Source organism: Bos indicus, chromosome 19, assembly GCF_029378745.1.
Source record: "Bos indicus isolate NIAB-ARS_2022 breed Sahiwal x Tharparkar chromosome 19, NIAB-ARS_B.indTharparkar_mat_pri_1.0, whole genome shotgun sequence".
Lineage (NCBI taxonomy): Eukaryota > Metazoa > Chordata > Mammalia > Artiodactyla > Bovidae > Bos > Bos indicus.
In genome coordinates, this window is record NC_091778.1 from 57,495,419 (window position 1) to 57,518,065 (window position 22,647).

A 22,647-nucleotide genomic window follows, 5' to 3' on the forward strand; every position below is an offset into this window, starting at 1 on the left:
CGGCCCCTCCTGCCGTCTGCTCTGCGCTCCCACCTTGCTCCCTGCGCCTGCCGCCCGGGCTGCGGACCACGCCCCCCGCAGGCCCCTCCTACGCCGCTGGCCGGCCCGGTTCCTGACCCGGTTTTAACCTCAGCCCCGGCGTGGGGCGGGGCAGGGTGGGTGCCACTGCTCAAGACCGAGGGCTTCACGCAGGCCGAGGAGCAGGTCCGACCCAGCGCCTGCGAGCCGGCGTGGTCCCGGACAGGCCCGGGGAGAACGAGGTGAGGAGAGGAAGGGGGCGGTGGGGGCACGGGTCGCGGGCGTCCTGCGCCGTCCCACGCCGGGAACCTCTGAGCTGGCGCGGCCTGCTGGCGTGGGCAGCGTCGTCGGGGCTCCGGCAGGGGGCGCTCGTACGCTGCCCCACCCAGGCCCCGCCCCGCCGCCCGAGGCCCCGCCCCGCCGCCCGAGGCCCCGCCCCGCCGCCCGAGGCCCCGCCCCGCCGCCCGAGGCCCCGCCCCGCCGCCCGAGGCCCCGCCCTGCCGCCCGAGGGCCCCCCCCACCCCAGCGCTAGGAAATGACCTCAGCGGCGCGAGGCGCCGGCGGCCCAGCCTGCAGCGCCGCGGACGCGGGGCGCGCGCACGATGTCGACCGAGCGGCCTTCGGGCACGCGGGCGCGGCGCCGACGCGGCAGGTGGGTCCCCGGCTCTCTCGCCACCCCTACAGCTCGTGGGACACCGGACGGCGGGGCTCCACTGAGCCGCCGGGAAGGGCATTCCGGACTTAGGAAAGCTGCCCAGGTCTGGAGACCCTTAAGATCCGCTCCTTTGGCCGGGAGGAGAGGCACCGAGTTCGGAGGGGAGACTCCAGCGGGGACCACCTTTGGGGGCCATGTCACCGCTCCCCCCTCCTTAAGAGGAAGGCTCAGAATGGAGCTCAGGACTCTCAGCACTGTCCCCCTCGTGAGAAGGCAGGGCCAGGTTTCTTGCCCCTCGGGAGGCCAGTTTAACCAGTCCGTCCCGGGGAGAAACTGGCTGGTACAAGGGGAGTCAAGGCGGCACCCAGCTCTCTGGCCGGCCCCAGCCCGGGACTGGGCTTTCTGGGGTGAGGACTCTGACATAAGGGAGAGGGTTGGGGAGAGGGGCTTCGAACCCTGCTGGGACAGATGCCCACAGCCTGGAGCCCCGGCCCTCTCACTCGCCGGGAGCCGTGGCGGACCAGTAGCTTCTGGGTCGTCTTATACAGGCGAGGAAAATGTCTGATATCCACGCATCCACCCCCTCATCTCAGTGCACCCTATCCCACCCCAGCTTTGGTATCAGCTGAGAATAACTCTGAGGCAGACTAGAGGGCAGACACATTCACCCTTCATCTCTTTACTCTTGTGTAATCCCAGAGACTATCAGGATTCTTTAACTGAGCAGCAGGTGCCTGGCTGGTGCCCAGTCTCCACTAGAAGCCAAGCTTGGTGGGCGCCCAGCCAACCCCTGAATGCCATGGACTGCCCAGCCCTATCCATGGCCCATAGGGCTGAGAGCCCTGCCTCCGCGTTCCACACCTAAGACCTCTCCATTCGCTTCTCCCCCCACCCAGGTGCTGTCCTTAGTCCCACCCCAGTAAAGAGCTGCTGCACCTGGATAGTCATGGGGGAGCCCAGTAAAGAGGAGTATAAAATCCAGTGTTTTGATGCAGAGACCCAGCAGCTGCTGAAGACAGCTCTAAAAGGTGAGCATGGGGAGCCCCCTGAGCCTGGCTCCAGAGCACCAGAGAGGGATAGGACCGGAGGACTGGGCTGACCCTGGGAATGCACCACCCTCTCCCTTCACTTTCTGAGAGCAGGAGTCCGCAACATAATTCTGGAACTGGAAGACATTTATGCCAGTATTTGGGAGTATGAATCATAGATCATAGTCACCCCTCAGATTGTAAAGTGTTTTTAAAGTACCCAGGAAAGGAGGGTGAGGCACAGAAAACCCAGTTCCTGCCCCTTAAGTCCTTACGCTGGACCTGGTTTCTGCATTGCTGCAGCCCCTCTCTTGAATATGCGGAGCTGCCTGACGTGGGACAGAAGATGGAGTGTTCTGCTTGGCAGAGGAGCTCCACTAACTGTCCTGGGCCAAGGCCCTCCTGCAGCACTCAGGACAGAAGTTTGACTCAGCGAACGATTAGCAATGCCTGTAGCGTGCCAAGCTAAGCCTGCAGAGAGGCCCTCCCTGGCCTGTTTTTGTCAGGGATTCATGTATGTGTTGTAAGAACACTTTCTTCCGTAAAATGGCTGTCAGTGTTCCATCTTCAACCTAGTGCCAGGAAAAGACATGTCCTAAAAAAAAACGAGCGCTGTTTGACTCTTTATCAGCCACACAACCCTGTTTTCTCTGATTGGGCCACCAGGAGCTCATGGCTGCAGCTGCTCCTGTGTGATGTTTCCTCTGTTTTCTGATCTCTTTTTTTTTTTTGGCCACACTACATGGCTTGCAGGATTAGTTCCCTGACCAGGGATCCAACCTGCGCTTCCTGCAATGGGAGCAGAGTCCTAAACACTGGACCTCTGAGGAATACCCCCTTCTGGTCTCTTTCAGTTCAGTTCAGTCGTTCAGTCATGTCCAACTCTCTGCGCCACCATGAACTGCAGCACGCCAGGCCTCCCTGTCCATTACCAACTCCCGGAGTTTACCTGAACTCATGTCCATTGAGTCGGTGATGGCATCCAACCATCTCATCCTCTGTCGTCCCCTTCTCCTCCTGCCCTCAATCTTTCCCAGCAGTGGAAGTACATAATGGGAGTGCTCGTCAGTGAACACCTCAAATCCTTTAGAAGCAGGTGGAGGCGTATATAACTAAGCAGCTCTAGACTCCCCACCTGTCTTTACTCTAGATCCAGGTGCCGTGGACTTGGAGAAAGTGGCCAATGTGATTGTGGACCATTCTCTGCAGGACAGTGTGTTCAGCAAGGAAGCAGGACGCATGTGCTACGCCATCATTCAGGTTGGGTGGGGCTGGTAGAGAAGGGGAGATGCTTTGAGGAAGGTGCTTCTGAAGTGGGCAGAGGCCAGCAGGGCAGAGATGTGAAGGGCTGGCCTCAGAGGCAAGAGAGGAGGAGGACAGCAGGGAACTCGGCCTGGGAAGCTTGGGCCCTGGGACTGCCCTTCCCTTTCCCTGGCTCACAGGCAGAGAGCAAGCAAGCGGGCCAGAGTGTCTTCCGCCGTGGACTCCTCAACCGGCTGCAGCAAGAGTACCAGACTCGGGAGCAGCTTCGAGCCCGCTCCCTGCAGGGCTGGGTCTGCTACGTCACCTTTATCTGCAACATCTTTGACTACCTGAGGGTGAGGCCCCGCCAGCCACACCCCGTGCAGCAGAGGCGACCCACCTGTCTCCTGCGTCACTAAGCCAGTGCTCTGTTCCTGCTCTCCCCCCGCAGGTGAACAACATGCCTATGATGGCCCTGGTGAACCCCGTCTACGACTGCCTCTTCCGGCTGGCCCAGCCCGACAGCCTGAGCAAGGAGGAGGAGGTGAGTGGCCCTGGCACCGAAGACTGTGGAGATGGGCTCAACTTGTAATGCCTGCCCCCATCCATGGAGACTTTCACCTGTGGGGCAGGAACCTGGTGGGGGTGTTCATGGCCTGTTAGGGTTACAGGACAGGTGCTAGGTCTGGGATTTATCCAGAACACAGCACAGATAGAACCTCCTGGTTCAGAGGCTGTGTTCCCAGTAGGAAAGCAACTGTGGATACTGGTGGCCCAGAAACCAAACTGGGGTGGGGGGCGGGAGGGCAGGGGAGTGGGCCTGAGAAGCAGTTTGGGGACGGAGCCTTCCTCCACCTGGCCCAGGTGAGAGATCTGAGGCAAGTCTTTGAGCTTGTTCCTTTCACGTGAGGCAGAGACAGTGCCCACCAGGTCGTGTGAGGATGAAGGCGGGGAAACGTGTGCACAGGCCAAGCCTGGAGCCTGGCACACAGCGAGCTCTCAGTAAATGGCTGCTCTGTGTGACGGAGCCGTGCCTGGGGTCACCTCCCGCTGCCCCTGCAGGTGGACTGCCTGGTGCTGCAGCTGCATCGGGTCGGGGAGCAGCTGGAGAAGATGAATGGGCAGCGCATGGATGAGCTCTTTGTCCTGATCCGGGATGGCTTCCTGCTCCCAGCCGGCCTCAGCTCCCTGGCCCAGCTGCTGCTGCTGGAGATCATCGAGTTCCGGGCAGCCGGCTGGAAGACCACCCCGGCTGCCCACAAGTATTACTACAGCGAGGTCTCCGACTAGGCCTCCAGGCTTCCTCCCCAGCGGCGCCAGCCTTTGTTGTGCCCACCTTCCAACCTGGCAGCGGAGTCTTCACCTCTGCCAAAGACTTCTTCCCTTCCAGACTTTCAGGAGCACCCGAGATGTTTCCCACTTAATGCAGTGGCCCTGCCCTGAGCACCTTCCCTCCGGGTCCAGGGTTGGGGAAGACACAGGCACACCTGCCCTGCGGTCCCACCAGCCTTTCTCTCCCCTCACCGCTGACCTGGGAACTCCTGACAAGCACTGCCCTGTGGAACCACCGGTGCAATAGCTAGCTTGGTGCCTCAGATTCCCCATCTGTAAAATGGGTGCCCAGAGCCATTGGTGGGGACACTTAGGGATATCAAAGGGGATAAGCAGAGTCACACCAGAAACTGCTTTTTATACATTCTGTAAAGGACCACTTTAGAACCGAGCGTATTTCCTCCAGTTGGTTTTAATGAATCGTAATACCACATCACGTGTTACACCAGCTCAGGACGAGAATTTTCTAATAAACTCTTTCTGATACTAAAATTGCTTCTTCTCATATCACCCAAAGGTCCACCCCAAGCTGAAGGAAAAGAAGGCTGGGTGAGCCCTAGGTTTCTTAGGAAATCCAACTTCGTATGCCCCCTCTTTCCAAGGAGATGGGACAGAGACAGCGAGTTCCAGCCTCCAAAGAAATGATGAACAGGCAGTAAACGTGTGGCTCCGTCCCTGGTAGGAGGCCCGCCTGGCCTTAAGAGGGAACGGCTCCCTTAACCCGCAGGCTCACACCGTTTCCGGCAGCAGAGCGTGCTGCCGTCTTCCCGACTCCTCGCGCACACTACCACCAGCGGTAGTGGGCCAGTGCGCGGTTGGCCTCGGCCATCTTGTGCATGTCATGCTTTCTCTTGATCACAGGGCCGCGGTTGCAGAAAGCCTCCAGCAGCTCCTGAGACAGCTTCTCCGGCATCAGCATCCGCCGGGGCTTCTTCTCCCTGCACTCAGTGATCATCCACTTCATGGCCAGGAAGCGGCGACGCCGCTCAGCCAGCGGAACGGGGACCTGGGCAAGACGGGACAGGGCAGGTTAGTCTGAGAACTTGCTAGGACTGCAGCCTCCTTGAGTAGGCACATGTCCACTCAGGGCCAGCCCTGGCAAGGGTGCTGAGGAGGAGGGCCTGACTGCTCCTCTCTGAGCTCCTCTCACCCCTGGCCGACCTCAGTGCAGCAGACATCACAGGCGTTCCTCAAACACTTGTTGAGCTCTGGCCTTTTTCACCTCTAAAGGGAGTTCAGCCAAGTTGATAAAAGCACCACTGGGCAAAGCCCTGTCAGCTGCGTGACTCAGCCAACACAGATCACGCGCCTAGAGACAGGTCCCTCTTCCCAAGAATCATTTGCCAGGCCCCTACTATGTGCCAGGTGCTACGCCAGACCCTAGGGACACAGGCATTGAGAAAGTCTCTACTCTGTGAGGTTTACACTGAAAAAGGAAAGACAAAACAAATATATATATTAAGGAAAAAAAGGAAAGAACACCCACTTATGACAACGAAGTATAATTAAATGCTAGCTTCCCTGGTGACTCACACAGTAAAGCCACCTTCTGCCTGCAATGCAGAAGACCTGAGTTCAATCCCTGGGTCAGGAAGATCTGGAGAAGGAAATGGCAACCCACTCCTAAAATCCTTGGCTGGAGAATCCCTTGGACAGAAGAGCCGGGCAAGCCCCAGTCCACGGGGTTGCAAAGAGTTGGACATAACTGAGCGACCAACACTTCACCTAGTTCATTTGAACAGTGATGAAGCGTCAGTCGAACACTACGTTAGACACTGATGTATAAAGATGAGGCATAAACACGGCTCCTCACCATCAGAAACTTACACCTTGGACACAGGATGCTGGACAGAAGGGGCAATGGGGGAGGTACTGTGGGCCTTCTAAAGAGGTCATGTAGATACTTTTTTGGCTCTCTTCCATCTTCTGCCTGTAATCTTTATACCATAGGACTGGGATGAGAAGACCTTGGCACTCTGCAGTCCCAAAAAAGCTATCAATCTTGGCCCAATTCTAAATACCCCCACTCTACCCCCACCGTTTGACACACGAGCAGTGCTGCTTTCCCATCCTGACCACGCACCTGGTAGAAGTGGCCTCCCTTGAGGATGGGTACCAGCCCAATCACAGGCTCACAGTTTTTCAGTGCTTGATGGAAGATGGTGTAAGGGTTGCGTTCAATGGTTGCTTGTTCCTCTGCAGAAGCAGCATGGTACTTCTCAAACTGCTTCCTTTTCACAGCTTCCAGGGTCTGCAAAGGGATCCAGTGGAAGAGGATGCCCAGGGTCTCTAAAGGGTTCACCCAGCTGGGCTAGGACCCTGCCCTTTATTCCCATCATCCTGTTCTTATAGCTGCCCAACTATTCCCTTAGTACTTCTGCAACAAAAACCCTGGACCAGGACAGAAGAATGAGCTAACATTTGTAATGTGGGGCTGGGGGACGGCAGTGGTTGACTCCTGTAGGACTTCTTAAAGCCTCCACGCCCACATATAAATACAGAGAAACTCATTTTAATGATAGGTACAGAATCCATTGTTTTTTGTGTTAAGATAAAAAAGCCAAACACAAAGCTATGGGGAAAACAAAGATGACAGAGAGAGGTACTGTTTACCTGTGTCATGAGTGATCTGGCCAGAATTTTGTTTCCTCCTTTCATCATCATATTGGTGAATTTACTTTAAGAAGAAAAAGATGTTTAGGTTCCCAAGGCTGTCACTGTAGATCCTTCCGCCTTCCCCCGTATAGTCCCACTCTGTGGAACAAGTTTGTTTTCTGCTAACCTGATCACTGGGTCTTCAAACACAGAGCTTGTTTTCGTGGCTGGGGCAGCTTTAATAACCTGAGTCTTCCTGAGCTCCCGCTCATACGTCTCCTCCTCAGTCAGCTGGGCCAAGGGCTTGCGGTAATATTCCTTGTCAATCTGGGGATCCTGGTACTCAGGGCCATAGCGGCTCCACCTCACCTGGGTTAGCCTGGGGTGGGGGGAAGAGGAAGAAGAGGGCAAAAGCTGACTCAAGTGAAAAGGGTTGACTTAACAATAGGCACGTATGCCAAACCGCCGCCAAGCGAGCAGCGGGGAGACCGCCGGCCAAAGCTGAGCTGCAGTAATTCTGGCTCTTGTCCCAAGAGGTAGGAGGACCTCCCCTAAAGAGGCCAGGAAAGTCTGCTCCTCAAGTGCCAACAGTAAGGCCAGGCTCCTGAACTTCAAAATAGACAATCCGCCTGTGCATCTCTCCCCCCACCTCCCAGCAAAGAAAATCCCAGTTCTGAGTTTTTCAACAAGATCGCACTTTCAGTTCCAAGTGAGAATTCCTCAGGCAGGGAGCAACTACTAAGCTTTCAGATTGACCCAAACTCACGGAGGGGGTTAAAGAGGATTGAACTCAGTTATCCCGGCCTCCCTGGTTCTCTCCAGGTCCCTGCGAGTCTTGCCTGTGGCCCCCTCTTTTCCTCCCCAGCAGGTCTCTCCGTGAAGACCCAAGAGGACTCCCAGCTGCCCGCCACCCTCTCACCCTGGAAGCCGCAGGACAGCTATCCGCACGCCGAGAGCCAAGCCGGACCACCCTCGCGAAACCTTCACCATGGGGGCAGCCATCTTGGCTGCCAGCAGGACCCCACGGAGACTGCCCTCGGCGTGCCTGAGCGAGTGACTAAAGACGGGGGAAAGGAGCTAGTAGGGTCCTAGCTCTGCGCATCACCCTGTTAATCTGGGCCTGAAGAGTCTCTCACTCCGAGGTCTAAGGCGGAGAGTCAAAAAGGAAACGTTCGCCCTCGCATTATCCGTCGCAGCCTGGCAAGATCCTAGGCGGCGGCGCTTGGTCTTCTCAGGTCCCTATGCAGGCCCCGCCCCGGCTCCTCGTCTCTCTCAGGTTCTCGCGAGGTTTGAGGCCGCTGGGCCGGCCCGGGCGGCTGCAATATGGCGGAGGCGGAAGGGGAGAGTCTGGAGTCCTGGCTGAGTGAGTATCCACGGCCGAGTCTGTTCGCGCTCGAGCCGCCCCTCTCCCCAGCCCTCGACCCCCTCCCCCGGCCCTGCGGTGGCGCCGCCCGCTAGCCCGCGCCAAGCCTCGCACGCGCCGCGAGCGCCCCGGGATCGCGCCCGTTCCTCAGCTGGGCGGCCCGGCCCGTGCTCTCTGAGCCGCGGCGCCTCCTCTCGCTCCTGCGCGCTGCGCCGTGAGCTCGGGCCCCGCGGGCTCCGCGAAAGCGACAGCCAAGTGCTTCGGGATGACATGCATCGGCGTTTTGGGGAAGCTGTGGTGGGGCCGCGCAAGGCCGTGACTCCGGGACCCCTGCGCTCTTCCGACCCAGGGGAAAGCTCCGAACTGGGGCTGAAACTCCGGGAGCGGTGGGTGGTGCTGAGCATACCCACATAGCTTCAGAATTTTGACCGTGTATTCCAGGAGAAGTGACTGCTTCGCGCAGGCTGAATGTTTGAGGTGAAAATAATCCAGAGAGAGAGAGGTAAAAAAGAGTACTTTTCCCTGCAGTAACCGAAACATGATGAAAGCTCTGTTGGGGGACCCTTCTCCCCACCCGTCCCCCCGCATGTCTTAACGAGTCATTCGTTGGTAAAGTACTCAGCAAAGCTGAGAGACGCAGCCTGATACTGTAGTTCTAGCGGCCTATTGCTATGATTGCTCATTTATATTGCTATTGAGGAAATGCAGGTTAACCATAGCAGGTTGCATTTGGCCGAAGGGTTAGTACGTTGAGTTTACTAAGTATGGGCTAGAGGAGGCTCCTGGAGGCCTGTTTAAGTGAAGACAAATTGGGCAGGGTGATAAGACAGGCTGGAGCCTAGACGCTGCCTCGTGCATTGTCAGTTATTTACTGGAGCTTGCAGCCTCTTGAGGGGTGATGCCCGTTTCCTCCAATTGCCTGATTCCCCTTGATAAGAAACCCTGTTCAGGTGGTTGAACGCAGGTTACATTTGCAAGGTCTGCAGTTGCGGGCAGGTCACAGCCTTCTGTGTGTATGGAGCTGTTCTCCCAGGAGCTCAGAGTGCTCCAAAGACACTCATTTACCGAGAATCCTAGCAAAGGAGGCACTAGTGTCACAGTGTCACAAAGGAGGACACCTTGGCCCTAGTCAGGTCACTTGCCCAGAGCCACCCAGCTGGATATAAATGACCTCAGCTGAGTCTAATAGGCGAGGTTTAGAGTTTAGACCTGTTTTGGGGGGAGAGGGAGGGTGTCTGTAGAGACCAGAGCTCAGACTGGCCTTTGGCCCTTTCCTGTTATTTAGACTGACGTTTTGGGCAGGTCTCAGGTCTCCCCGCCTCTCCCCCAGTTCTGCTCCCAGAACCCTCTGCTCAGGTCACTGCACTGCTGCCCCCTCTGCCTCGCTGTGACTTCCTGGTATTCTTCCTTGCTTCACCTTCTTCAGCTGGGTGTTCTTGTGCCAGCAACACACGTTCCTCTCCTTTCCTGAGAGCCTTGTTCTCCTTTACATGCTTTGAAACCCATCCCAGCATCTCCTTCCCCACAAACCATCTCTTAATGACTCCAGCCTTCTCTAAAGTCCTGTCATTACTGCAGTTAATCAGTGCTTGATGAGTACCTGCTGTGTGAGGTGTTAACGAAAACTAAGTTCAAAGTCTGCCTTCAGTACTGGTGCTGGAGTGGATAAAGCATTTTTAAGTGAAAAAGCAGGAACCATAAATGCTGAAATACAGACAGTTTATTTTGGGAAATTGGGGATAAGTGAAATGGGAGATGGTTCTCCCAGTGGGGAGATGGCACTTGAGCTAGGCCTTAAAGAATGGGAAAATAGGCTAAGGAAACAGCAGACAGTGGTGTGGAGGGAGCAGGCCGTGTTTGGGGCATGCAGTAACATACGTTTGATTCAAGCAGGGCGTTCCTGTGGGAATGTGGGAGAGAAAGCTGGGAAGAGCCAAACTCTGGACCGGCTCTACTTCCACCCGAAGAAGTCTGTGTCTCCAGTTAAGAGGTTCCCATTCATACTGTGCCTGTTAAGTCAGTGTTCTGGGAAGGTTCCTATAGGTGTTCTGCATAGGATGGATTGGAGCAGAAGTTCTGGAAGCAAGTGAGAAATCAGGAGGTCAGGGCAGGAGTAAGAAAACAATTTTAAAAAGACACTGGGGTTTCCCAGATGGCTCAGTGGTAAAAAAAAAAAAAATCTGCCTACCATTGCAGGAGAGGTAAGAGACTCCGGTTTGATCCCTGGGTCAGGAAGATCTCTTGGAGTACAAGATGGCAACCAATTCCAGTATTCTTGCCTGGAAAATTCCATGGACAAAGGAGCCCGGTGGGCTACAGTCCATGGGGTTGCAAAGAGTCAGACACGACTGAGTGAGCACAGCACACAAAAAGACATTGAGGTGAATTCCCTGGCAGGTCAGTGGTTAGGACTCCGCGCTTTCACTGCCGAGGGCCAGGGCTCAATCCTGGTAAAGGAGCTAAGACCCTACAAGCCTCGAGGGGAAGAAACATAGTAAAGACATGGAGAAGGAAGAGATCAGGACTGACTAGTGAAAACGGATGAGGAGAGGGAAGAAGGAGCCTTCAGACCTGGGTGCCTGGGGTTGGGGCAAAGGGAGCTTTGGAATGGTGGCACCATTTATAGAAATACGGAAGTCAGGGAGGAGGAACGATGAGTGTTTTTAGACTCGTTTCTGCACCAAATGAGCACTTCTAATTACACTCTGTCTTGTTTTGCTCCGGTTGTTTCTCGTGTGTTGCCTAACCTCCTCAGGGTAGCATCCGAATCTTGTACTTTTCCTGTAGTTCCTCCAGGGCCTAACTTGTCTGCTTAGTTTTCTGTGGCTGTTTAACAAAAGACTTGGTGGTTGACTAAGTCTCCCTTGATTCAAGACCTTCGCACTAAAGTTTGCCGCTTGACTTCCCCTGCATCCTTATCCTTGCTCCGTTGAACTTGTCACTGGACTGTTTGAGCCGTGTTGGGACGGGGTGGCCATTGCCGTTCCCCTCCCTCCTGGACCAGAGGTCCCACAACAGTCATGGCTAGTTGAAAATGAGAGCAGGATGTATAGAGGCAGAGACACGGACTAGCACAAGGCTGTCACCAGAGACCCCAAAATAGAAACCTGGAGGCCACAGGGGCGGTTCTGGAAGGCAGGATCCACAGGGGAGGCCCTGGCGTCACCTCTGTCGCAGGTGAAGGAGAACGTTGAGTGGGTGGTGGGTGTGTGCATCTGTCGGGAGGCGGTGGGCAGGCGGGGCGCCTGAGTCACCCCAAGTTATCTCCAGAGGTTCTTGCAGTTCCTGTGGGTAACTGAGGTCTGCTGTCTCAGCTGGCTGGAGAGTGGGGGGAGATCCTCAGAAGTGGGGCGAACCGTGGCTGAAACCGGGGCTGTGTGTTCATGTGTAGGCCAAGAGCTCCCTGCAGGTTTGCGGTGGAAAAGTCTATTGGGGGACAGGAAGTGGGATTCTCGAGCTGTCAAATGAAAATGAGAAGTAGGTGGGAGCGTTCCTGGAAGCAGAAATGGAGTCGTGGCAGCCCTGGGCAGGGCACGTTTTTGCTGAACGCCCGTGGCTTTGTGTCCGTGTGTGGGGAGGGGAGGGGCTGTGCGCATGTCCCCTGTGTCTGTGACATCTTTTCCAGTGGCAAACAGTGGAAGGCGTGTGACTGCTCCAAAATGATTGTAGTGACAGGGGCAAGTATGCTCCTCAAACCAACTTATTTTTGTATCCCACACCCTCTTAATGTCATGTGAGAACTCCAAGCATCTCAAATGCTAGGGATTAGTAACAAAGTCACGCTGACACCTGAGAAAATTTTAGGCACCTGGTGGGGGGAGACTCAGGGCTTCTCTGGAGGGTGACAGCTAGTAGGTCCCTGTGGCAACAAATAGCCCCTCTTGATAGAATTAATCTCCCTTCCCTCCAAGCATGACATTTTCAAGGGCCTGCTAATTCTCTTTTCAAGACTGAGAACTGACATCTCCCTTTTCCCCCAAATATGGTCCTAAACCACCAGAATTTTCTGGCCTCCAGAGCAGAAATGCTGCCCCGCACGCACCGCGCGGGACGCTGCAGGTCTCCCCTCTGCCGCTGGGTGGAAACGCTGCCCCGCACGCACAGCGCGGGACGCTGCAGGTCTCCCCTCTGCCGCTGGGTGGCGCCTGCTGCCTTGTGATGCTTGTTGTGGGGCGGGGTATGCGGCTGGCTAGGAGTCCCTGTTAGGATTCGAGCGTGGAGCTAGTGATTTTTAACATTAGGAAAAGGGAAGTGAAGAAACAGTCACGAGCAATCAGAATTCAGGAGCCTCTAACATCACCCCTTGTTGGGAAGGGCTTTTTCAAGGCTTTCACTCTACTTTTGGCCCTGGCGGAAATCTGCTGGAGGAGCCTGGACTTAAAAAAGGATACACGCCTTCAGTCTTCCGCTCGTCTTCTGAACCTGAAGCCCTAAATTTAGCAAACAGCTTGAGAGTGCTTTCTGGAAGAGGCTGACTCCAAGATCTGAATCAGAGATGGGAACGCATTTAACCACCGTCAGCTGGGGCCGTCCTCTCTAAGCACAGGATCTGGGCATGACGGAGAATAGAGGACACATGCCAAGTGCTAGGAGACTGGGCATTACCTCTTGGAGTTTAAACCCTGGGAGACCCTCTTCAGTGCTTGTCTTTGTCCTTGATCGTGGAAGACCATTTAAACTCAGGGATGCTGCTTACTCAAGCTTAGGTTCTGTTTCTGTGACCCCAGGGACAGACAGCACGATTTGTGCTTAGAGGGCTCAGTAAACGTCGTTAACTTACCTTAAAATGAGAAGCTTCAGATTTGTTTTCTCTTTTGTTTGTAACTTTCAGAATACTGGACAGAAAGCGATATTTGTATGGAATTCCGTAGTGGTCCAGCGGTTAAGACTCAGCTCTGTCACTGCTTAGGGCCCAGGTTCAATCCCTGGTCAGGGAACTAAGATCCTAGAAGCCATGTGGCACAACCAAAAAAAATTATTTTTTGAGTATTTGTATTTGAGTTGCTGTCTGACTGAACTATTGAGTCTTCTCCATTAGAGAAGAAATCATCACATCAGTGCCTTAAAAATGTGAGGGAAACCTTCCACAGCGTCCTCCTTGCTCTCTGTAACAACTCGTCGTCTTCTCTCCCCAGATAAAGCCACCAATCCTTCTAACCGCCAGGAGGACTGGGAATACATAATTGGCTTTTGTGATCAGATCAACAAGGAGCTTGAAGGGTGAGTCTCAAACTGTTAGGGGGCAGGTGAGGGATGGTTGACTGGGGAAGTGAGAAACTGGCAAAGGAGGGCTGGCCATGCGGCCGAGGGCCAGCGTCCTGAAAGTGTGATTTTGCTGGTCTCCAGGCCACAGATTGCCGTCCGACTGCTGGCCCATAAGATCCAGTCTCCACAGGAATGGGAGGCAGTCCAGGCCCTGACGGTAGGTTTTTCATGCTGGTGATGGATTTTCATGAGTCCGCTGGTGTCTCTGAGGGGGTCAGGGCTCACGCCCTCTGCCAGCTGAGCATCCTGGATACAAACTAGACTTACCTGGACCTGCACAGTCAGTTGCTCCACAGACGCATGTGCCCCTGTGCCAGGCCCAAGCATCATGGATGACCGAGTGTGGACACGAGGTCTGATGGGAGAAGCAGAGAGGCCAGGGCACAGGGATGGTGGCCGTGGGCCCTGGGGTGGGGCTCAGAGAGGCTGACAGAGCTGTCTTGCCAGGTAAGAGCTGGCCAAGTGTAATTTGTTCTGTAGCTAAAAATGATGTGGATTGCTAGTGAAGGCATCACCCCATTGGGCAGATCTTAGTGTTTATTCAGACTTAGGGGATTCAGGACGCAGAGCCGAGTGCGGTGCTGGGGCGCCTCCGGGCTTTCCCCTGAGCCAGGATGCCCGGGTTCTCTCCTGACTCCCTTTAGCTCCTGGAAGGGCGGGAGGGAGGTGTTGGGGAAAGGCGCTTAGCCTATGCACATGCCTGTGCTGTGTCCTCCGCAGAGCGAAGGTTCTCCAGTGGGGGCGGCTCTGTCCCCCGGGCACCCAGGGCAGTGTCTGGAGACACTGTTGGTGGTCACAGGTCGGGGGGTGCTACTGGCATCCACGCGGGTGGAGCCTGGGCTGCTGCTGAGCATTCTGTAGTGCCCAGGACAGGCTCCCAGAACAAGTACCTGGCCCAGAATGTCCGTAGTAGTGCGGTTGAAAATCCCTGATTTACAAAGATGGAAGCCGGGGCAGGGGGCAGCGCTTGGGTGGTGCACTCCTTGGCATAAACTCAGGTGCCAGGCCCCACAGCAGCACCTGAGAACTTGAGGCCCCAGAGGGAAGATCGATGGGGCTCAGGGCGGGAAAATAGCATGTCCATCTAAGATGGAGAAACAGAATTGAAACATCCTCTCCGGCCTGCCCAACATGTTGATCAGCTTGTGGAAAGAGCCCTGAATCAGAGGAGCATGTGGTCTCTGCCTCCATCTTCTTACCTGTGAAGCCCGAGGGCAGGATTTGTAGGCAGGCCCCCTCCAGGGCTGACCGTCTCACTGTCTTGTTATCTGGGCTTCAGGGTTTTTTACTTTAGTTTCTGCTGAGCTTCCCCAGAGGGGTTTGCACCTGGAGGGACTCTCTGTGAGTAACCCCACCGCCCTGATGTCCCCAGGGCCGCCTCTCCTGGTTAGGTGCTTCCTTGGGCGAGTGTTGCTGGCCAAGTGCCAGGTCCTGGCCTGAGCGCCTGGCCTCTGTGCTCCAGGTGCTGGAAGCCTGCATGAAGAACTGCGGGAGGAGGTTCCATAACGAAGTGGGGAAGTTCCGCTTTTTGAATGAGTTGATCAAGGTCGTCTCTCCGAAGGTCAGTCGGTAGCAGTTTCATTTCTCAGAACTTCTGTGTTCCTCCCCCTCCCGCCTTACCAGCTTTCACCACGCGAACCAGCGTCTCCACGGGGCTGGGGTTCCCGGGTCCTGTGCTCAGAGGATGCTGTGCTGAGGATAGACGTGCACACAGGGACGTCTCTGCTGCCCTCCCGGCCTCACTGTGCCCGCTGACTGCTCTCACGTGGCTGCCCTCGTCTCTTGACCACGGCCACAGAGTAGTGTCGCTTCAGCTCCGGGCACCTGCTTACAGCAGAGGGGACACTTCTTCACAGCGAAGGCATTCTCGTTCACTCCTTCGGGAGAAAGTGCAGTTGTGTGTCTGGCCTGTTGTGCATGAACACAGTGATGAGCTTCCGGCCCCCTGCCTGAGCGGAGTCTGTGCCCCATGGATGCCGCTCCCCTCCCCCGTGCTGGCTCACACCCACGGTCTGGAGGCGGCTTGGGGATTGTAGCCAGTTAGCAGCCGTTTCATTGCTGTGAGCACAGCCTCCCCACTGTCTGTCCTCCAGGCCACATGCACTCAGCTTACCCATTTCCTTTGCTCCTTAGTACCTGGGGGACAGGGTGTCTGAGAAAGTGAAGACCAAGGTTATTGAGCTGCTTTATAGCTGGACGTTGGCCTTGCCGGAAGAATCAAAGATCAAGGATGCCTACCACATGTTGAAGAGACAGGGTACGCGGGTGTCTGCCCAAGCAGGGGGCACTGGGCTGAGCTTTGAGGGGCTGAGGTGTGTGCGGCCTGCAGGCCTGGTCCCGGGGGCACCCCCTTGCTGTGTGGGAAAGGGTGCCAGGGTGGCCCAGCCTGTGCGACTGCTGCTCCGTCCCCTTTCAGGCATCGTGCATTCCGACCCGCTGATCTCTGTGGACAGGACGCTGATCCCGTCTCCACCACCTCGTCCCAAAAACCCCGTTTTTGATGACGAGGAGAAATCCAAGGTAAAGTCCTCCATGGGGCATGGGCTCGCTCAGCGCTGGGGTGCACTTGGCTCCTGTGTGTTCCCAGGGGGTGCTGCCGTCCCTCCGCCTCTAATGCCCTCCTCTTCCAGCTTTTAGCCAGGCTGTTGAAAAGCAAAAACCCGGACGACCTGCAGGAGGCCAACAAGCTCATCAAGTCCATGGTGAAGGAGGTGGGTGGGCCCTGAGCCCTGGGGAGGAGGAGCCCGTGGCCCCAGAGCAGCGGTCCCTTCCCCTGTCCCCAGGGCTCACCCGCACGTGGGAGCAGGGGGCGGATAGGAGAGAGGAGCGGGAGCCGTGGGGCAAGGCTTGGGGGCAGGCGGGCTGCTGCTTTGAAAGAAGAGCTGTCGGTTGAGTCTGAGGCCAGTGGTCCCAAGAATCACGTGTTGAAAGGAGCTTCCGTGGGGCGGGCCTTGGCCTGCATGTTCCCGGGGCAGGTGTGCACCCTCCTGGCGGGGTTTGGGGGGCAGTGGGCCAAGTCCAGCTGAGCTCTCGCTCCTTGGTCCTCTCTGGTGCAGGATGAGGCGCGGGTCCAGAAGGTGACCGAGCGTCTGCACACCTTAGAGGAGGTCGATAACAGCGTGAAGCTGCTCGGTGAGATGCTGCGTCACTACAACAGGGAGGGCTCTGCAGAGGCAGACAAGGAGCTCATGAAGGTAGGCCCCAGGAGAGGGCGTCTCTGCCCCAAGATGCTGCTGCACACCTGGCAGTCCTTCTCCGCCAGCAGCCAGGCCGAGAGCGGTGGTGCCCCCAAGCGCCCGTGAGCTGTGGCTGATTCACTCCACGCACCCTCCGTCTGTGTGACTCTGCAGACCCGCCTTGGGCGTGCCCCTGCTCACCACCTCGCATTCTGCCTGGGGATGCTTGGGCAGAGAAAGGCCCACCCTGGTTCCCTGATGTGCGCCTCCGTCCTCGGTCACATACAGACTATGAATTCTGAGGCATGTACCAGGCTGGGAGTGGGAAGGGACCTGCTGTCCTGGCGGCCTCTCCACCTGAGCAGGTGTCTTGTGACGCAGAGTGGCCGAGGCTGGCAGCAGGAAGATGTGTGTGCAGAGCCTGACTCTGCCAGGAGCTGACCTGATACTAGGGGAGCCTGGACTCTGGTGTGGGCGCTGGGTTGGGTGATCTCCTAGAGCTGACCACGGTGCCAGGGGAGCCGGGACTCTGCGTGGATGCTGGGTTAGGTGATCTGGGTTAAGTGTGGTACCACCTAACCCATGTACCAAGGGAGCCGGAACTTGGTGGCATGGATGGTGGGTCGGGTGATCTGGCAGCTTGAGTTTTCCTGCCTGGGTCTCTATTAGGAGCTGTTTGATCGGTGTGAGAACAAGAGGCGGACGTTATTCAAACTCGCCAGCGAGACCGAGGACAATGACAGTAGTTTAGGTGAGCGGACTGGGAAGGGTGGTTGAGGGGGTGACCCGGGGATTTGGATGTGTGTGGTGGGGGCATTGTCAGGCTGGGAGTGACAGGTTTCTTTCTGGTACTAGGGGACATCTTACAGGCCAGTGACAACCTCTCCCGGGTTATCAACTCTTACAAGACAGTCGTTGAAGGGCAGGTCGTCAACGGTGAGGTGGTGACCTCAGCCATTCCCGACTCGGAAGGTAAAGTGTTCTGGTTTCCTGCTCCCTCCGGAGCAGCCTGGGGCCCCGCTGCAGGGTGACCCCATGTCAGCCCACAGGCCTGAGGGGACCCTGAGCCCCGCTAAGCACCTCCCGGGAGGTCACACGGGGTCTCCCCCACCCACTGCCTCCCCCAGTTCTTCACTGCTGCCCGGACAGGTGCTCTGGGAGGCGGTCAGAGGCTGTGCTCAGGGTCCCTCTCCCCCCGCACAGCCCGGGAGGGACCCCCAGTGATTCCTGTCCCCTTCTGTTTCCATCCAGGAAACCAAGGCACTCTCATCGACCTTGCCGAGGTGGAGGCGCCGAGCGGCCCGCCCCCAGCGCTGGCCCCTGCCCCCGCCGGCTCAGGCATCCCTGTCCTCCCCCCGCCTCCCCAGGCCTCGGGCCCTGGGCGCAGCCACTCGGCCGGCCAGCCCGAGGCCCCCCCAGGGCCCAGCAGCACGAGCAACGCCCTCAGCCTGCTGGACGAGGAGCTGCTCTGCTTGGGTGCGTATTGGAGGGGGCTGCTCGGGGCTTCCGGGGCCTCAGGAGAGGTGCTGGGGATGCCCAGAGGGGGACCCCGGGTGCTTAGCAAAGGTGGGAAGTAGGGCCCAGGGCAGTGTCCTCGGGTGGACATCCTGTCTGGCTGTGCTCCCCCTTCCCCGGGAGGCGCCCCCCGCAGCATAAAGACGGAAGAGGGTCCGTTCCCCTCCGGAAGCTATAGGGGACGCCCTGCCACCCTTGGGCGGCCTGGTGGTCACGTGACCCTCCCTCAGGTGAGGTGGGGCTGGGGCCGCCCCAGCCCAGAGCCTCTTCCACCACAGCCATTTCCTCTGTCCTCAGGCCTCACCGACCCGGCGCCCAGTGCTCCTCCCGCCAAGGCGGCTGGGAACAGCCAGTGGCCCCTGCTCCAGGTAGGGGTGGGCGCTGTGTCGCCTCCACTTCCCAGCCTCGTCCTGGCTCCAGGCACCGTCCCACACATAGCGCTTTGCCCACTCTATCCACAGGATGGCTGCTCATGCAGGGGGCTCAGCCCAGCCCCCAGGAACAGCGTTGGGGGCGGGTGGGGGTGGAGAGCCTGCAGCCTCTGACGCCTGCAGGGCCCCCTCACTCCTGCTTTTGTTCTCCAGAACGAGCGGTCAGACCTGGACTTCTTCAGCCCCAAACCTGGGCCGGGAGCCTGTAGCCCCACAGATGGGCCTCTCCTCCAGCCTTCAGTGGCCCCCATAGGCAGTTCCCAGGCCCCGGTGGCCCCAGCTGGCGTTCCTGCCCCCACAGCCAGCCCCTTCTTGTTCTCCACTGGCCTGGCCTCAGCTCTGGCCCCAAAGGCTGAGCCCATCGCCCCTGGGCACCGTGGTTCCACTTTGGGCGACAGCACCCCGCACCAGCTGGATGCCCTCGACCAGCTTCTGGAAGAGGCCAAAGCGTAATGAGAGGGGCGCTGGGGAGGCAGCCCCAGGGGGTTGGCGGGAGTTCCCTCTGTCTGGTGGGTCGGCTGGAATCTAGAAGCGGGATGCAGGGAGAGCTGGCTCTAATCCGGGGGCCCCCATGCGGGGCGGCCAGCAGCTCTGCCTGGCCTTCGACACGCCTTGTCCTCCTTCCTGCTGCCCAGGACCTCGGGCCTGGTGAAACCTGCCACCTCCAGCTGCTTCCTGGGCGCTGCCGCCCCCCCTCTGCTCCCCAGTGGCGCCTCTGCTCGGCCTCTCCTCCCCCTCTCCGCGGGGCCCAGCAGCCCTCTCTTCCAGGCCCAGGGCAGCCCCATGAAGGGGCCCGAGCTCTCCCTGGCCAGTGTCCACGTGCCCCTGGAGTCTATCAAACCTAGTAGGTGTTGGAGGCTCGGGGTGAGGGGCGGGGGTCCCAGCCTGCAGAGGTGTGGGCTGCATGGCAAGGGATGGGTGGGTCCAGGCTTTCTCGCCAGGGTCCCTTAGAGCCGTACGCGGCCTTCCGTACCGTGTCGCAGTCTGTGCTCGTCCCCGCTGTGCACTTGGGAGGTTCTTCCCAGGCTCCTTCAGGAGCTTCCTGGTCCCGGGGCCACCGTGACCTCTCGCTTGGCTGTGGTGCTTTGTCTCAGGCCCACCTCTCCGCCCACCCTCACCTGCCCCGTTCTTACATACAGGCAGCGCCCTTCCTGTGACAGCCTATGATAAAAACGGCTTCCGCATCCTCTTCCATTTTGCCAAGGAGTGTCCTCCAGGACGGCCTGACGTGCTGGTGGTGGTGGTGTCCATGCTGAACACGGCTCCCTTGCCCATCAAGAGCATCGTGCTGCAGGCCGCAGTGCCCAAGGTATCCCCGCTCCCTGGGGCCTCTTCCTGCACCCACGTGTCCACACCCCGTTCCCCCTCAAGGGCACCTGCCATCTCTTCAAAGGAACCCGTCTCTCTCTTTAGTCAATGAAAGTGAAGTTGCAGCCACCCTCTGGGACAGAACTCTCTCCTTTCAGCCCCGTCCAGCCACCTGCAGCCATCACGCAGGTCATGCTGCTGGCCAACCCACTGAAGGTGAGCTGGAGCTGGGGACCCCACCTGAAAGCCCTGGCTGCCCCAGGTTAGACGCCTGCGTCCACCGCCTCCCAGCCTGGACTGTTACCACTTCTCCTGCGTCCCTTTTCCACCCTGGCCCAATGGCTGAGTGAAGATGGGGTGGTAGGAGCAGGGTATGTCCCCTGCACGAAAGCACCCGAAGGGTATCAGAGAAGGGGTGTCTGACACGCGGCCCCTCTGCTGCAGGAGAAGGCGAGGCTTCGGTACAGGCTGACCTTCGCCTTGGGGGAGCAGCTGAGCACCGAGGTGGGTGAGGTGGACCAGTTCCCCCCTGTGGAGCAGTGGGGGAACCTATGACCCCAGAGGACACGTGTCAGCTGCACTTTGGAGCCCAGGCAGGCTATCCCGAGAGGGGAGGCTCTCCAGGCCTGGTCTTCCTTCATGTCCTAACCGCTGTGCTTAAGAGCTTTGACGTGGAACAGGGGCCCGGGCCGCTGCTGTGATCTCTCTTCCTTCGGCCCCTAAAAGGACCTGTTTTTTTATTTACCTGTGTGACTTGAAGTGGCCACGTACATCAGGAGTGGGGAGTGGCCCCAGGTGCCGCCCCGGGACATGGCCCCAAGGCTGGAGTGGGTTTTCCCCTTGCGCTGGCATCCTCTGATGCAGAGACTCAGGGCCCTCCTTCAGGACCATGTCCTCACATCCCCAGTTCTCAGTCCCCCTGCTACCCAGGCTTCCCCTTGGCAGGCTCCTGGGAGGAGGACACAGCCCACGGCTCCCGGATGGCCCTGGGCCCAGGGCGCTGGTACTGCCAGATCGCCACCCCTGCCTTCTGTGGGCAGCACGACCCTGGAACGGGCACCAGAGGAGTTGTGCTGGGCCCTGGCAGCAGCAGGCTGTGTCCCATGGACATCACGGTAGGATGAGGAGCTCAAGCTGCTAGAAGTAGAACGTGGCCTTGCGGCAGCCTAAACTACACCCAGAAAAGGAAATGGGAGAGAGCAGTGTTGTGCCTTCTCCGGAAGCAGGTACCCAGCACTTTCTGGGAAAAGGGTGCCTCCTGCCGTGGGAATAGGCCATCTCACTCACTCACTACCTCTTGCTCATCGTGGAACAAACCGCTGTGCTGCCTCTGAAGGGGAGGACAGCACCCTGTGTCCCGCTTTGGCCCACCTCCTCCCACCAGATGGCCTGCGGGGTGGCTGGCTGTTGGGAACAGGAAGCCTCAGGATCAGGCGCGTTGCACTAAACTTATGTCCTTACCTGCTGCCCAGAAACCCCGAGTCCCCAGTTGCCAAGGGGCACTGTCGGCGATATGTTGGGTCTGGAGGTGGTGAGATTAGGGGCCTTGCTTGAATCGAGTCACCAGACCCTATTGCTTCAGCAGTGCTCCATCCACTGGCTACAGCTAGGCCGGGGAGTCCAGGCCTCACGGGGCGACAGGCAGGTGAGACCCAGCCGCTGGGGAATGAGCACATGGCTCATCTGCACTCAGCTGGATGAGCCAGAGCCAGCTCCAGGGAGAGGCAGCCCTGACCCCTCCCTGCTCTTGCCAGGCTTCCTTAATCAAGAGGCCATCGCCCCCTCCCCTCCCCTCATCAGTGAGCAGGTTTCACTGCTTCATTAGGACAGACGAAAGAAAGTGAATCCATTTTACTTCTTAAGGAGTAAATCCAAGAGCTCCAGAGATGGGCTGCTGCAGCCCTGGGAAGCTCTGTGGGACTACTACACGGAATGTACCTTTACAATAAGCTTTAGACTTTAGAGTTACTTATGAGTGTTACTCGTTACTATTGAGGTCACTTCGTGACAAAAAACTGTACTGGATATATCAACTGCTGCCCTTGTTTTGCTGCATGTTAAATAAAACCATTTTTGCCCTATTTGGAATCTTTCTAATACAGATACCAGTCACCCCAGTGTGGGGAAAGGTGCCACTTGGGAATTCCAAACGCAGGCAGGCAGCTATGCTGGTGCCACCTGAGGTTTCTGTTAAAACATAAGTTCCTAGACTGTTTCCTTTTTTAAAGAAGATAACCAGCCAAGGGGAAAGATGAGGGGAAGGGCTAGTTAAGGAGTTCAGGATGGACATGTACACACTGCTATATCTGAGCGAGATAACCAACAAAGAACCTACTGTATAGATAGCACAGGGAACTCGACTCAATGTCACTGTTACAGGGCAGCCTGGACGGGGGGGGAGTTTGGGGGAGAATGGACACGTGTGTGTATGGCTGAGTCGCTCCGCTGTTCACCTGAAACTGTCACAACAATGTTAACCGGCAGTACTCCAGCACAAGATAAAAAGCTGAATTAAAATAACCAGAAAGTTAACAGATGATTCTGAGGTGAAGCCAAGTTTCAGATGCACAAGCAAACCACTCAACACTCTTGTTCAGGTTTCGACCTGCAGGCAGGAGGGCTCTGTGTTCCCTGTAACTTCTTTCCAAGGTGGCTACCTCAGGTTTCTAGTGCTGGCAGCTTAAAACCTCCCCAAGTGTAAGAACTATAAGTTCTGTAA

At 57.4% G+C, this 22,647-nt stretch overlaps 3 protein-coding genes across 9 annotated transcripts; 2 read left to right on the forward strand and 1 right to left on the reverse strand.

Annotated features, from left to right (window-relative positions):
• The first annotated feature begins 115 nt into the window (after nt 1-115).
• On the forward strand, nt 116-4,767 carry MIF4GD (MIF4G domain containing). 3 transcript variants are annotated; one of them, XM_070774089.1, is made up of 6 exons: nt 116-260; nt 1,570-1,701; nt 2,852-2,961; nt 3,144-3,299; nt 3,395-3,487; nt 4,006-4,767. In XM_070774089.1, exons 2-6 carry the CDS (start codon nt 1,620-1,622, stop codon nt 4,231-4,233), a joined length of 669 nt encoding a protein of 222 aa, XP_070630190.1. In that variant the 5' UTR covers nt 116-260; nt 1,570-1,619; the 3' UTR covers nt 4,234-4,767. The 3 variants fall into 3 exon arrangements, with proteins under 3 accessions (XP_070630190.1, XP_070630189.1, XP_070630191.1); XM_070774088.1 differs by lacking the exon at nt 116-260 and adding an exon at nt 518-670; XM_070774090.1 differs by lacking the exon at nt 116-260 and adding an exon at nt 618-776.
• Nucleotides 4,669-8,003, reverse strand: MRPS7 (mitochondrial ribosomal protein S7). The gene is made up of 5 exons (XM_070774087.1): nt 7,790-8,003; nt 7,058-7,249; nt 6,889-6,952; nt 6,359-6,526; nt 4,669-5,281 (listed from the first exon to the last, which is right to left on the reverse strand). The coding sequence occupies exons 1-5, from the start codon at nt 7,870-7,872 to the stop codon at nt 5,060-5,062; spliced, it is 729 nt and encodes a 242-aa protein (XP_070630188.1). The 5' UTR covers nt 7,873-8,003; the 3' UTR covers nt 4,669-5,059.
• Nucleotides 8,004-8,093: 90 nt separating this feature from the next.
• GGA3 (golgi associated, gamma adaptin ear containing, ARF binding protein 3) lies at nt 8,094-22,009 on the forward strand. 5 transcript variants are annotated; one of them, XR_011562179.1, is made up of 17 exons: nt 8,094-8,233; nt 13,369-13,453; nt 13,580-13,655; nt 14,871-15,059; nt 15,632-15,755; nt 15,915-16,018; nt 16,129-16,209; nt 16,555-16,692; nt 17,344-17,425; nt 17,530-17,646; nt 17,926-18,150; nt 18,487-18,557; nt 18,774-19,069; nt 19,256-19,464; nt 19,760-19,929; nt 20,014-20,144; nt 20,373-22,009. XR_011562179.1 is itself a non-coding variant. In XM_070774079.1 (17 exons), the coding sequence occupies exons 1-17, from the start codon at nt 8,194-8,196 to the stop codon at nt 20,481-20,483; spliced, it is 2,229 nt and encodes a 742-aa protein (XP_070630180.1). In that variant the 5' UTR covers nt 8,094-8,193; the 3' UTR covers nt 20,484-22,009. The 5 variants fall into 5 exon arrangements, 2 of the variants coding, with proteins under 2 accessions (XP_070630180.1, XP_070630181.1); XM_070774079.1 differs by having other exon boundaries at nt 20,034-20,144; XM_070774080.1 differs by having other exon boundaries at nt 14,961-15,059; nt 20,034-20,144.
• The last annotated feature ends 638 nt before the right edge of the window (nt 22,010-22,647 follow it).

Excerpts from the sequence above, each read along its gene's own strand:
- GGA3 (XM_070774079.1), top strand. The coding sequence starts at position 8,194 with ATGGCGGAGGCGGAAGGGGAGAGTCTGGAGTCCTGGCTGA. Across the intron at positions 16,693-17,343 it reads CAGACAAGGAGCTCATGAAG|GAGCTGTTTGATCGGTGTGA; the intron begins GTAGGCCCCAGG and ends GGTCTCTATTAG. Across the intron at positions 17,647-17,925 it reads AGCCATTCCCGACTCGGAAG|GAAACCAAGGCACTCTCATC; the intron begins GTAAAGTGTTCT and ends GTTTCCATCCAG.
- MIF4GD (XM_070774089.1), top strand. The coding sequence starts at position 1,620 with ATGGGGGAGCCCAGTAAAGAGGAGTATAAAATCCAGTGTTTTGATGCA. Across the intron at positions 3,300-3,394 it reads ACATCTTTGACTACCTGAGG|GTGAACAACATGCCTATGAT; the intron begins GTGAGGCCCCGC and ends CTCCCCCCGCAG. Across the intron at positions 3,488-4,005 it reads GCCTGAGCAAGGAGGAGGAG|GTGGACTGCCTGGTGCTGCA; the intron begins GTGAGTGGCCCT and ends CTGCCCCTGCAG.
- MRPS7 (XM_070774087.1), bottom strand. The coding sequence starts at position 7,872 with ATGGCTGCCCCCATGGTGAAGGTTTCGCGAGGGTGGTCCGGCTTGGCT. Across the intron at positions 7,250-7,789 it reads GCTGTCCTGCGGCTTCCAGG|GCTAACCCAGGTGAGGTGGA; the intron begins GTGAGAGGGTGG and ends CCCCCACCCCAG. Across the intron at positions 6,527-6,888 it reads CCAGATCACTCATGACACAG|ACCCTGGAAGCTGTGAAAAG; the intron begins GTAAACAGTACC and ends ATCCCTTTGCAG.